General features: G+C 66.1%; 2 protein-coding genes across 5 annotated transcripts in view; one reads left to right on the top strand and one right to left on the bottom strand.

Annotated features, from left to right (window-relative positions):
• The first annotated feature begins 269 nt into the window (after positions 1-269).
• On the top strand, positions 270-1,011 carry SMIM44 (small integral membrane protein 44). The gene is made up of 2 exons (XM_088535047.1): positions 270-558; positions 788-1,011. The coding sequence occupies exons 1-2, from the start codon at positions 270-272 to the stop codon at positions 1,009-1,011; spliced, it is 513 nt and encodes a 170-aa protein (XP_088391173.1).
• Positions 1,012-9,690: 8,679 nt separating this feature from the next.
• NFIC (nuclear factor I C) overlaps positions 9,691-12,592 on the bottom strand; it is a 38,532-nt gene continuing 35,630 nt past the window's right edge. For 2 of the 4 annotated variants that reach the window (XM_088535064.1, XM_088535063.1), the window contains exons 10-11: positions 11,291-11,376; positions 9,698-9,798 (exon numbers count right to left, since the gene is read on the bottom strand). In XM_088535064.1, the coding sequence (XP_088391190.1) occupies positions 9,781-9,798; positions 11,291-11,376 (104 nt within the window). In that variant the 3' untranslated portion in view covers positions 9,698-9,780. Of the gene's footprint in view, positions 9,799-11,290; positions 11,377-12,592 lie in introns of those variants that run through there. The other 2 variants (XM_088535066.1, XM_088535065.1) reach the window with 2 other exon arrangements.

Genomic DNA, 12,592 nt, shown 5'->3' with positions numbered 1-12,592 from the left:
CCGGGGCTCCCTCATCGCAGGGGCGACGCCAGGCCCGGCGGTGCCGCCCGGGGCTGCTGCGCCCCTCGCACGGGCTCCCGGCGCGGCGGGTGGCCGCCGTCCTTGGAGCAGGGGACAGAGCGACCCGGATTTGGCGCCATCTGCTCGGGGCACTCAGGGCCACGCGAGGGATTTATGCGGGGCCGGGGGGGCTCCGCGCCCTCCCCGTCCCCATGCGCGGCTCAGTGGGATCCGCTCCCGGCCCGCCCCGCTCGCCACCCAGGGCCCCGATGTCCCCGGTGCCCCACGGGGCCGTCGCAGCAGCGGGGCCGGGGGCCGCCCGGCCGTGCCCATGGCCCCGGCGGGGGACAACGCGCCGCTGCTTCGCGCCGCGCCGCCTCCTGCAGTCGCCGGCGGCCGGGGACGGGCTGCTCTACGTGGACTACAGACCGCCGGCGCTGGACAGCATCCGCCTGCCCCGCTACGTCCTCTACCTGGTGATGGCCGCTGCGCTCGTGCTCGTCGTCGCCTATGCCATCGTGGGCCACCTCATCAAGGACCTGGTGCACGACTTTGCCGGTGAGTGGCAAGCGAGTCTGGGGACCGCAGTGGGGACCGCAGCGGGGTTGAGCTTTTGGACTCCCTGTGGCACTGGAGAGCTGCGGGGGGCCCCCTGTCTGATGGGTGGCCCTTTTTCAAGGGTCCCTCGCAGGGAGGTGGCAGGAAATGCTGGGGACGGGGACAGGGATGGGGTCAGGGATGGGGACAGGGACGTCCCTGTCTCAGGGCCTCATCTCCTCCCTCGCAGACTGGGCGTTCGGGCCCAAGCCCGAGGAGGAGAAGGCTGTGATGGCCGACGACAGTGGCAGCGTCCTGGAGCTGGAGTGGCCCGAGGAGGAGGGCGCTGCGGTGGCGCACGAGGCCGAAGGCTCCGGGGCTCTGCCGGGCATGGAGACCCCCCCGGCGCTGCCGTGCGCCACCCCCCGCAGCTCCGTCTCCTTCGCCGGCTCCCACAAGAAGAGGCTCTTCTAGCGCGGGCCATCCCCAGCGCGTGTCCCGGTGTCCCCTGTCCTCCTGGCATCTCAGCTGGCCCGAGCTGAGGTGGCCCCAGCTGGAACCCCTCAATAAAGCGCTCTGGCTGTGCCCCGCTCCTTGTCCCCTGTGTGAGCAGCTGCATGTGGCCGTGCCACCTCCCGGGGACAACCAGGTTCACCATGCCCTGCGCTGGTGGCAGCAGCACCGGGGAGCCCCGATCCCTGCAGGATGCGGCCCCCGATGTCCCTGATCCCTGCAGGATGTGACCCCTGAGGTGCCCTGAGCCCCGATCCCTGCAGGATGCGGCCCCCGATGACCCCGATCCTTGCAGGATGCGGCCCCTGACATGTCCCTGCTCGCTGGGCACCAGTGTTGCTGGCTCACGCGTGTGCACACACATGTGCGTGGCCATGCACCCACGGACAGGCACCCTCACCCCCATGGGAGCGATGCACAGCCCCGGGCACACATGTGTGCGAGCGCACGGGCACAGAAGCGCACAGGAAAGCGCACGGAAGCACAGATACATGCACGCGCACGGCACGCGCGCCCGTGCGCACAGTACACGTGACACACGTGCACGAACAGCCGCCTGCTTGGCGTGCACACACATGCACGCAGATGCTCGCGCGTGCGCACACGCTGCCAACCCTGCCTGGCACGGCGTCGCCAGCTCCCCGCTCGCTCTGCCAAGGCCTTGCTGATAGCGCTATTAATATTTAGCTCTTTACAGGCACCTGGCACTCCCCGGGCAGGTGATGGGCAGAGGCACCCGCTGGGTGAGAGCTCTTGGGGGGGCCGCATTGCCCTGCCAGGGCCTGGGGCAGGGGCACTGGGCAGGGCGAACACTTCCCATCTCCGTTCATCCCTCCCTCCATCCCTCCATCCATGTCTCCACCCACCCATTTATACACCCATCTGTTCTCTCACCATCCCTCCATCCATCCCTCCAACCATCCACCCACTCGCCACCCACCGCAGAAGGCTACAGGTCCCCATGGCCCCCTTCGGTCTCCATGGTCCCTCTCAGTGCCCAAGGCCAGGCCTGAGAACCTGCGAGATGCAGCTGAGCTGCAGAAGAGACCCGAGCCCCCAGCAGCAGCAAGTCCTGCTCCCCTGGGGCCAAGGGAGACCACCAGCTGGTTTCCCAGGAAAAAAAAAAAAAAAAAAAGAAAAAGAAAAAAGAAAGAAAGAGGAGGAACCCCAAATCTCTCTCCTCTGGCTCCAAACCACATGGCTCCCAAGCAAGGGGCATCTCCTGGTGGCCGCATCCCCCTTCCCAAAGGACCCGGTGCAGCCCGTGCTGCCTGGGGGCCTGAGCCCGCTGGGAGGAGCTGCCACCTCCCCTGGCTCAGGGAGCCCCGTTGCCATGGCACTTGGTGGCACTGGGTGGCACTTGCCCTCCTGAGCCCAATAAAAGCGCCCGTTGGCCCCACGGTGCTGCACGCAGTGGGGACCAACCCTCCTCGGGGTCCAGGGTCCATCCGTGCCCGCCCGCCCGTCTGTCCATCTGTCTGTGCTCCTCTCCAAGCCTCGCACAGCCCAAAATGCGGAGGCTGGAGCCCCGCACGGTGCCGCTGCCCCTCGTGCTGCTGCTTGTCCTCACGGCCACCGCGCAGGGACAACAAGGTAGGTGCTACCAGGGTCCCCCCATGTGCCCGCACCCTGGGGACCAGCCCGTCCTGCCTCATGGAAATGATCCCGGTAGGACCAGCCCTTGCCAGTGCCCACAGGGTAGCACCCAAACAAGCATTTTGGGGTCAGATCAGCAAGATCTGGGCACCCCATGGTGCCCCCCATGCCACACAGCCCCCCGTGACAGACCCTGGTCCCACAGGGACAGGGGACAGCAGTGGCAGCACCAGCGGTGGCTCTGGCACCCAAGGAACAGTGCAGCAATGGGTGGCCACCGATGTCCCCCAGTGTCCCCTGTGCCCCTTCCCCCTGTGTCCCTTGCAGGATGGCACCCCTCAACTTGTCCCCGTTCCCCTGCCTTGCAGCCACCGGTTCCAGGGAGCTGCAGCCCTGGCTCATCGGCCTCACGGCCGTCGTCGTCTTCCTCTTCATTGTCTTCGTGGTCCTGCTGGCCAACCGGCTCTGGCGGAACCGGGAGCGCAGGTGGGTCCGTGCGGCCGGACCACGAAGGATGTGGGGACAACCGGGAGGCACATGGCACCCTGGGGGACGTGGCCTGGCTGTGCTGCCAGCGCGTGTCCATGGGGCGAGTGGGCAGGGGACAGGGCTGCCACCCGGCACCGTTCAGCCCCTTCTCTCCCGCAGGAAGCGCGACAAGTTCCAGGACATCCAGGAAATCCACAGGTAGCGCATGCCCCCCTGCGCGCTCCCTGCCTCCGCTCCCCAGGGCCGGGTCCTGCCAGGCCGGACGCACGTGCCCAGGGCCATGGGTGGATGCCCGGGGCATGGAGATGGGGTTGCCCAGGTCCCGCTGATGCCCCCCCCGTCTCGGCAGGGTGGAGAAGGCCTCGTACGACAACCCAGCACAGGAAAAGGATGAGCCGAAGAGCAGAGCCACATCCCTGTGACCCGCTGCCACACGGCCCTGCCACCGCGCGGGGACACCCCGCGTGGCTGCGCTGTCCCAGGGTCCCCACCGCTCCCCCTGCTGGGCCGGGTCCCCCCGGGTCTTCCCCACGGGGCGCCCTGCGTGCTGCGGTGTCCCCAGGGCTCGCCCCGCTCCAGCCCGGGCGGGCAGGAATCCAGTCCGGGTTTTGCCGCTGCGGGCAGCAGGTGAAGCGCCAACGGCGGCGCCTACGGCTGCCAGCAAGACCCGGGGTGGAGTTTTGGTGCCCGCTGGAAGGGATCGGGGAGGGCAAAGGTTGGGGCGAGACAAAGGTCGCGGGGGGGGCTCTGTCCCCCCCCGCCGGCGCCCCCGCCCCGCCGGGCACCGGGACGCGGCCGCGGGTCCCGCTGCCGGGAGGGCCCGGGCGGGGTTGGGGGGCCCTGGGGACCGTCCCCGCGCTGTACTCGCGGCCGCCAGTAAAGGTCTGCGCAGGGTGAAGCGTCTGCGGCTGCCGGCGACACGTCGGGGCGGGGGGTCCCTTGGGGCCAGCACCGGGGTCCCAGGCGTCCTGCCCCGCGGGGACGCCCAGGGAGGGTGACAGGGCCTCACGCTGCGGGGGGCGGGGAGGAGGGTTTGGGGGGACACTCGCCCCCCAGCCCTGGCTCCCTTCGCTGTGTCCCTTGTCCCATGTCCTCCCGTCCGTGTCCTCTGACCCGTGTTCCGCTGTCCCATGGGCACTGCCCCATGTCCTCCTTCCCCTGTGCTCCCTTGTCACCTGCCCCATGTCCCCTTGCCCGTGTCCCCCTGTCCTCCTGCCCCGTGTCTCCACGCCCCACATCCACCGCCCCGCATCCCCTGCCCTGTGTCCCCAAGCCCTCTTGCCCCATGCCCCTTGTCCCCCTCCCCAGGGCTCCCTTGTCACCTGCCCCATGTCCCCTTGTCCCATGCCGGGGAGGGGGAGCTGTCCCATTCTGCCCCCCGTTCTGTGGGTGTCCCCGTGTCACCGCACGCGTCCCTGTGCCCGTGTCCCTGCCACGACGCATCCCCCTGCCCTGCGTTGGGGGCAGCCCCCGTCCCGCCGCGGCGTCACCGCGGGCACGCGAAGGAGGCGGACGCGGCGTGGAGTTGAAGCATAGCTTGTTTAATTTTTATACATTTTTCTTATTTTTTTTCTTTTCTTTTTTGTCTTTTTTTTTTCTGTCCTGTAGTTTTTTTCCTTTTTCCTTTTTTTTAAATTTTTTTTTCCTTTTCTTTTTCTTTTTTCTTTTTTTTTTTGCATAGGGAGGGGGGGAGGGGGGAAAAGAACAACAACAACAACAAAAAGAAAACAAAACAGAGAAAATAAAAATAAAAATAAAATCCGTAGGCGCGTTCAGTACACGGTACGTGGCAGGCGGGAGCGGCGGCTAATGGGCATCGGCTGCGTACAACGTTATATCGAGTATCGTGATGCGCCAGGGCGAGCGGGGCGGGACGGGGTGGCATGCGGGGGGGCGGGTTTTGGGGCGGGACGCGGGATTTTGCTCAGTTTTGCCGAGAAAGGCACTGTCCGGGGGGGTCCCGCAGCCCTGGCGCTCCTAGGTCTGTGTTTAATGAGCGAAGCGCGAAGCGAGGGGCAGTAACTATGGCCCTAATGTAAAATATAACCGGGGGGGGGGGGGGGCGCTTCTCCGCGCGGGGCGGGGGGGGGGGGGCTGGGAAGAATGGGGTGAAAAAGGAAAAAAAAAAAAAGCAAAAAAGGAGTAAAAGCCAAGGCGAAGCCAGGCGGGGCCGGGGCCTTCGTCCCGGGGTCACTGCGTGTCCCCCCCAGAAAAAGAAAAATAAAAAAAGCGGCGGGGGCAGCCGGCGCGAGAGGCACTGCGGCGGCGGCGTTTTTGGTATCGACGTGGTCGTGGTCCCGCCGGCTGCTCCGGCGCCGCTTTTTTTTGTTGGATTTCTTGGATTTCTGCCCTTCCCCCCCCCCCCCCCCACCAAATTTCGCTTCGTTCAGCGCCCGGCCCGAGGAAGAGGATGGAGGAGCCGGGCCCCCCCCCACATCGATATGTGAGTCAGAGAGAACAGAAAGCAGCAACTTCAAACTCAGAGTACAAAAGAAATTACATACATATATATATAAATATATATATATATATATGCGTTCGGGGGGATATATATATATATATATTCCTTACTTTGCGATTTAAAGTACCTTAACTGTGGTGGCCCGCGGGACGCGCCGCCCCTGCCCCTGCAGCGCCATATATATATATATGTGGATATATATATATATATATATGTACAGGTTATTTAGTTTTATTTATTTATAGGACGCGAGGACGCTCTTTTTTTTTTCTTTTTTTCTTTTTTTTTTAACCTCTTTTACGCTTTTCTTCTCAAGAATCGACGACAACAACGACAACGACAACGACGACGACAGCGACGACGACAACGCAAACCGCCACCCCCCCTGGGGAAACTGTAGTGCATGAGAGCCCCAAGCGAGCGCGGGATTGTCACCCCCCGTGTCACCCCCCGGGGTCGCTGCTGCCCGGCCTGATTGTCTGGGGGCGGTGGCGGGACCCCCCCCCCAATTGCGTGGCCCTTGGGGGGGGCCTGGGGATGGCGGGGGGGACCCGCTGCGGGCGGCGCTGATTGCGGGACCAAATCACGGCGGGTGGTTAAAAAAAATCTGTAGAATGACTGGAAATGCCCCCCCCCCCCAAATAAAAAAAACGAGGGGGGGTGCATATTCCCTGCAGGGGGGCGTTTTGGGGGGGCGATGCCCGGGGCGGGGGGGCTGCGGCCGGGAGCATCCAGTGCAAATAGCGGGGGGCCCCCCCGCGGCTGGGACCCCCCCACGGGGCCCGGGGCGCTCCGTGACTCCCGCGGGACTTTTCTGCCGTCTCTAAGGTGCTTTTCTTGCCGAGGGCGGGCGGTTTGGCTGCACTTTGACCGAATCGGGCGCTTTTCGGGGCTGTTTCGCAGAGCCGGCCGGGCCGGGGGGGCGCGCCCGGCCCACCCCCACGCGCGGTCCTTGTCCCAGGCCCGAGAGGCGCCAGCGCCCCTCGCCCCTCCGCGCGCCTCGTGCGTGAAAACTTCCGTTTTTTTGCTTTAAGCTGAATCTTTTCTATTCTTTTTTTGCAGTTTTTTTTTATCTTCTTTCCTTTTTTCCCCCACTTTTTTCCCCCCGTGCTGCAGTGTCCTGGCGGAAAGAATCCCGCTCCCTGCGCGGAGCGGCTTCTTCCAAGGACCCCCCCTTACCCCCTCCTCCCCAAAACAGCCTCCCCCCCCCAAAAAAAAAATATACTCCCCCCGGAACTCCTTGTTCCCAGCCCCGTTGGAGCGGGAAACGCACAATCAGCATCGGAAAAAAAACAAATGGGGGGTTTTGTCACCGGGAGGGGGGACAAAGAGGGGATGTCCCCCCCGCCCTCCCCCCCGCCCGCCACCGGGGAGCGGACGACAACGACGGGTCCCGTCAGAGGGGCAGCCACTGGCACCGGGGGGGCACCCGGGAACGGGGGCGGCTCCAGGCCACGTTCGAAGCAAAAAGAGGCTTTTTTCGTATGGCCGGGAGGGCGCCGGGAAGCTGGAGTTTTTAAGGCAAAAGTCCCGGGTTTGGAGCGGCCTTTTTGCCCCGGTGCTTTAAGGGCCAAGGGCCGCCCCCCCCCCCAACCCCGGGCACCCCCGCGGGGGGGCGCAAAGGGCTTCTCCGCCCAAGCCGGACGCCTGGGCCCCCCCGGGCGGCCCCGAGCGCGACGCGGGGCAGCGGAGAAGCGGCGGGAGCGGCCTGGCCCCCCCGCCACGGACACGTATTGCATATTGGCGTGGGCAACTCCCGCGGGCCGCGCTCGGGATCGACGCCTGGAAGACGGTTACGAGGGGGAACTGCCAAAAAAAAAAAAAAAAAAAAAAAGGAAAAAAAAAAGAAAAAAAAAACGAGAGAAAAAACCAAAACGGGGGACGTCTGCGGCGCCCCCGCGGGGACATCTCCGACATGCTGCCACCACGGCCACTGTCCCCACGTCCCGGCCTGGCGCCCGGTGCACGCGGTGACACGGGGGAGGGGGGGGGGGGCGGCCGGCGCGGTTCCGTTTTCCTTATTTTTTTTTGTCCCTATTCCGGTAATACTTGAGTCTTCGAAGGCAAGGCACATCATGTGGTAAAAAACGTTCGTGCAAATTAGGAAAACATGGATTTTTCTTTTTCTTTTTCTTTTTTTTTTCTCCTTGTGTTTTCATGTTTTTTTTCTTTTTTTTTCCTTTTGTACAGCTTTTTTGTGTGTTTTTTTTTTGTCCGTTTTTTGTGTTTTCTCTCTCTTTCCATAGGGCAGGGGCCGGGGGGGACGGTTAATACAGTCTGCCATGCACAGCATCAGCCATCACTGATGGGTCGAGCCAGGTCACGAGATCCTGTTAAAGCACCATGCAGTTTGTCTTTTTTTTCTGTGTATTTTGTTCTTTTTTGTCTTTTTTTTTGTCTTTTTTCATATTTTTTTTCTTAAAAAAATGTTTCCCTCTCCGCCAAGCGCTTTTGTTTTCTTCTCTTTTTTTTCCATATGTGGGTTTTTTCGCTCTCTTTTTTTGTCCTTTTTTTCCTCCTGCGTCAGCCCTTTCTTGTCCCCCCGCCGTCTCCGGTGCCGCTCCCGACGTGCCGGGCATGGAGCGGGATGCGGCCCAGAGCTCCGCTCGGCTTCACTGCTCCCATTGGGGAGCATGAGGTGGCAGCGAGGAGGGACGAGGCGGTGGCAGCCGCAACCCCTGGGACAGCGACTCCGGGTGGCCTGGCCTCTGTCCGGTGTCTCCGGTGGGGACAGCGTCTGGAGGGTCCCCTCTGCCCCGTGGGGACGGCGACCGGAGCATCCCGGTGTCCAGGGTGTCCCGGCTCTCCGCTGGGGACGTGTCCTGGCTATCTGCCGGGAACGGCTTCCGGAGCAGCCCGGCCTCCTCTGCCTCCGGATCCCGCGGCCTCTCCGGGCGGCTTGTCCCCATCCCGACGCCTCAGCAGCGATGTCCCCGTCGTGCGCCCGGCTTCTCTCCGGCTCCATCCTCCCGCGCTCCCCACGTGCCTCCGGAGCCTCCCACTTCGTCCCGCACCGCAGCCGGCCGCGCGGCTGCTCCGCAGGCCCCCAAGGCCCCGCAGCTCCAGCGCCGCTCCGGGCGGGATGCGGTCTCGCTCCAGGTGCCCTTCCCGGGCCTCCTGCCGGCGCCGTCCCAGCCGCCGCTCAATTCAGGCACTTGAAGCAGCGGCTGCTCTGCCCTGGGAGCGGGAGCTGCCGGGGGCTCTGCTCTTCCTCCTCCTCCTCCTCCTCCTCCGCTGCCTTTTGCCTTCTCCTCGTGTGGGGTTTTCAATTAAAAAAGACAATCCAAACGGGCCGCCCCGACAAGCCAGTGCCGGGGGCTCCTGCTTCCTCCTCCTCCTCGTCTTCCTTTTTTTTTGTGTGTGTGTGTGATTTTTTTTCCCCTCTCTCTCTTTTTTTTTTTTTTTTTTTTTTAGGATTCCCTCCGAAAAGTGCATTTCCTACAAAATGTGCAACACAGGCGAAGCGCCCCGGGCCGCGCGCCCCCGCGGTACCTGTCCACAGGAATGCATAGCTGGATGCGCGGGCGCGCTCCCCGTGCCGCCTCACGCGGCGTCCCTGGCCCGCGGCGGCGGCGGCGCTCGGGGCGTCACGGAGCGGCGGCGGCACCGGGGGGGCTCCGCGCCCTCCCCCCGCCAGGCTTAGCTTGCAGGATCGCGGCCCCCCCGGCGCGAGCGCGCTCTGCCCCGCGGCGCGGGGTGTCCCCTGGGCGCGCGGAGGGACGGGGACGCGCTGGGGGGGTGCGGGGGGGTTTGTTCTGTTCTACTCACACAGAGGCAAGAGCGACCGAGCGGGGACAGTTCTGCGCACGGAGCCCAGGGCGGCCATCGCTGCCACGAGCTGGGTCGGGTCTCCCGCGCGGGCTCGGCCGACGGGGCAGATAGTGTTTTTTGTTTTTTTTCTGTTTTGTTTTCCGGCAAATTGGCCGCGTCGCCTCGGCGGTGTGGGGGGGGGGAAGGTCTTTGTAGTTTGTGTTTTGTTTTCTTCTTTTTTAAAAACAAGCAAACAAACAGAAAACGAACCAAGCTGGAATCTTCTCCTTCTTCCTCTCGCTGTCTGTCGCCCGGGGGTGTCGTTGTCGTGGTCGGGGGCCGCGCGGGGGCTCAGGGACGGGGGGCGGCTGCTTTGTCCTCTCGGGGCGCCTAAAGCAGAGGAGGAGGGAGGCGAAGGGCCGGCCCGGCTGCGGCTATCCCAGGTACCAGGACTGCGGAGAGAAGGGGAGAGGCGCCGTGAGGGCCCTGCAGGGTCAACGCGTGGCGCGGTGCGGCGCGTCCCCTCCCGCGCGGGAGCAGCCGGTGGCACCGCAGCGTCCCCGGGCAGCGGGCACTGCTCTGAGCCCCGTGTCACCAGCGCGTGGCCGCGCCGTGTCCCCCCCGACGGTGTCACCTGAATCGGCGCACGGCTGCGGTGCCGGGACCCCCCGCGCCCCCAACGTGTCCCCAGCCCAGACCCCCATGTCGGCAGCGTTCGCGGAGGCCGGGAGAGCCCGAAACGGCGCCCCGGGCCTGGCAGGGACGGGGACGCGGTGGCGGCCGGGTCCCGCACGCAGCGCAGGGCGACGGCACCACGGCGGGGCCCGCGGCGGCCCCCCCACGTCCAAGTTCATCCCACGATGACCTCATGTCTGGTTTCCGCTGGCAACCAGACAGCGGGGCCGCCCCGCCCCCGGCCCGCGCTTCCCTTAACCCCGGCGCCGCCGCGAGCGCGGCCCCGCGTTGAGCTCCCCACACGTGCCCCGAGCGCGCCGGGTCTCAGCCACATAGGTGGCATCAGCGGCTGCGCCCTGTTGACCCCCCACACATGCCCTGAGCGCGCCAGGTCTCAGCTGCGCAGGTGGCACCAGCGGCTGTGCCCCTTTCAGTCCCCCACACGTGCCCCGAGCGCGCCAGGTCTCAGCCGCAGAGGTGGCACCGGCAGCTGCCCCCGTTGAGCTCTCCACACATGCCCTGAGCGCGCCAGGTCTTGGCCACGCTGTCCCCATGGGCACATCCCGTGGCCCCCAGCACCGCTCAGGCCCCCCCAGGTCCTCATCCCCAGCACAGCCCCGCGTGCCCCCCGCCAGCTCGTGGTACCCAGGTGCCCCCCCAGCGCAGCGCAGCACCCCAGGGTGCCCCCGGCGCCCCTGGGCAAAGAGCCCCCTCCCCGGCACCCGCAATGGGGCCATGTTCCCCCGGCTGCTGCGGCCCTCGAAGCGCCTCGTGCCCCTGTGCTCGGCAGGGGACGGATTCCCACGCGGGCAGTGCCCGGCGCCATCCCCTCCAGCGGGGACCCCATCCCCGGGGGCCTCCTGCTGTCCCCGCTGCAGTGCTGGCTGAGGCCGGAGCACTCGTGACGCATGTGAGGAGCCGCTGGCAGGAGCCACGCGCCAGCCGGGCACTCGGGGCCATGGAGCAGATTTCCAGGCCTGTTAGCTGGGGTGGGGGATTCCCAGAGCAAGGGCCGCGCAGACGACGTTCCCGAAATGCGGAGAGCCCCCGCAGCACCAGGAGAGACGGCGGCTGCTCCGCGCCTGGCGGCACCGGCCGCCTCTGTCCCCATGCCCTCCTGGCAGGTGCCCCCGGCGCAGCCCGGCAGAGCCGGGGATGCCCCGCGGTGCCCGAGGCGACGCTGCGGCCCTCCCGGCCCCGCGCGGGGCGGCGGCGGCGGCGGCAGCTCCGGGCCCCGCTCGCTGCCCCTGCAGCATCCCCGGCTCTCACCTGTGCCTGGTAGATGCTGCCGGGGTCCCGGGCTCCTAATCCCACGAAGGGGCGGCTCGCAGGGGGCGTGCCTGGTGCAGAGTAGGCTGGGGAACAAACGAGAGGCCGTTAGGGAGCGGGGCTGCGGCGCCAGCGCCACGGGCACCGCGGGCACCGGCGGCACCGCGGGCACCGGCAGCGCCACGGGAACGGCGGCGCCACAGACTCAGCTGGCACCGCGGGCACGGCCAGCAGCACAGCGACAGGCAGCACCACCTGCACAGGCGGCACCGCGGGTACAGGCGGCACCATGGGCACAGGCGGCACCACGGACACAGGCAGCACCACAGGTACAGGCAGCAGTGCAGGTACAGGCAGCACCGTGGGCACAGTTGGCACCACAGGCACAGCCGCCACTGCAGGCAGAGCCGGCACTACGAACAGAGCTGGCACCATGGGCACAGTCGGCACCACGGGCACAGCCGGCACTGCGGGCACAGGCGGCACCGTGGGCACAGGCGGCACCGTGGGCATAGGCAGTACCACAGGCACAGTCAGAACCATGGGCACAGCCGGCATCACAGGCACAGGCGGCACCGCGTGCACAGGCAGCACTGCAGGTACAGGCAGCACTGTGGGCAGAGTTGGCACCGTGGGCACAACCAGCACCATGGGCACAATCAGCACCACAGGCACAGCCGGCATCACAGGCACAGGCAGCACCGTGGGCACAACCAGCACTGCAGGCACAGGCGGCACCACGGGCACAGGCGGCACTGCGGGCACAGGCGGCGCGGGGCACTCGGCGCAGTGGGGGCGCCAGGACGAGCGTGTCGGGAGCCGCGGGCAGCGCCGGTGCCCGGTCCCATGGCCGACACGGCGGGGTCCAGCCGCGGGACCCCTCCGGCTGAGCCGGGCGCTGCTCCATGTCCCTGCGGGCACTGGCCCTGGGGCCCCCCTCCTCCTCCGTCCTCTGTGCAGCCTCCTCAGCCTCCCACGTGGCCCAGCCCGGCCTCGCTGTTCCCAGCCACTTCCTTATGGATCCAATGCCTCCCGGTGCTCTCCAGCCCTGCTGGTGCCCACAGGGCAGCTTCTGCCACCTCGGTGGCGTTTGGGACCAGTGGCCTCAAGGAGGCACAGCTGGCAGTGGCCAAGGGCACTACCCGGTACCCGGCAGCGCCTGGGCCCCTCCTTGGGACTCATCCCTTGGGACAAGGGCCTGAATGCTGGGGACCAGGACGTCCCCCCGGTGCTGCAGCAGTGGCACCGCGTCCCTCCCTGCAGCTCCGCGCCAGCCCCAGCCAGTGGGCACCCTGCAAGGCC

The sequence above is a fragment of the Tinamus guttatus genome, unplaced genomic scaffold (genome assembly GCF_059628265.1).
Source record: "Tinamus guttatus ecotype Peru unplaced genomic scaffold, ASM5962826v1 Tinamus_guttatus_pri_ptg000610l, whole genome shotgun sequence".
Classification (NCBI taxonomy): Eukaryota; Metazoa; Chordata; class Aves; order Tinamiformes; family Tinamidae; genus Tinamus; species Tinamus guttatus.
The sequence above is the reverse complement of the archived record's forward strand: the minus strand, read 5'-3'. Positions and strand labels throughout refer to the sequence as shown.

Bases quoted from the DNA above. Each gene is read 5' to 3' on its own strand.
- SMIM44 (XM_088535047.1), top strand. From the start codon at position 270: ATGTCCCCGGTGCCCCACGGGGCCGTCGCAGCAGCGGGGCCGGGGGCC. The intron at 559-787 runs GTGAGTGGCAAG...CCTCCCTCGCAG, and splicing joins CCTGGTGCACGACTTTGCCG to ACTGGGCGTTCGGGCCCAAG.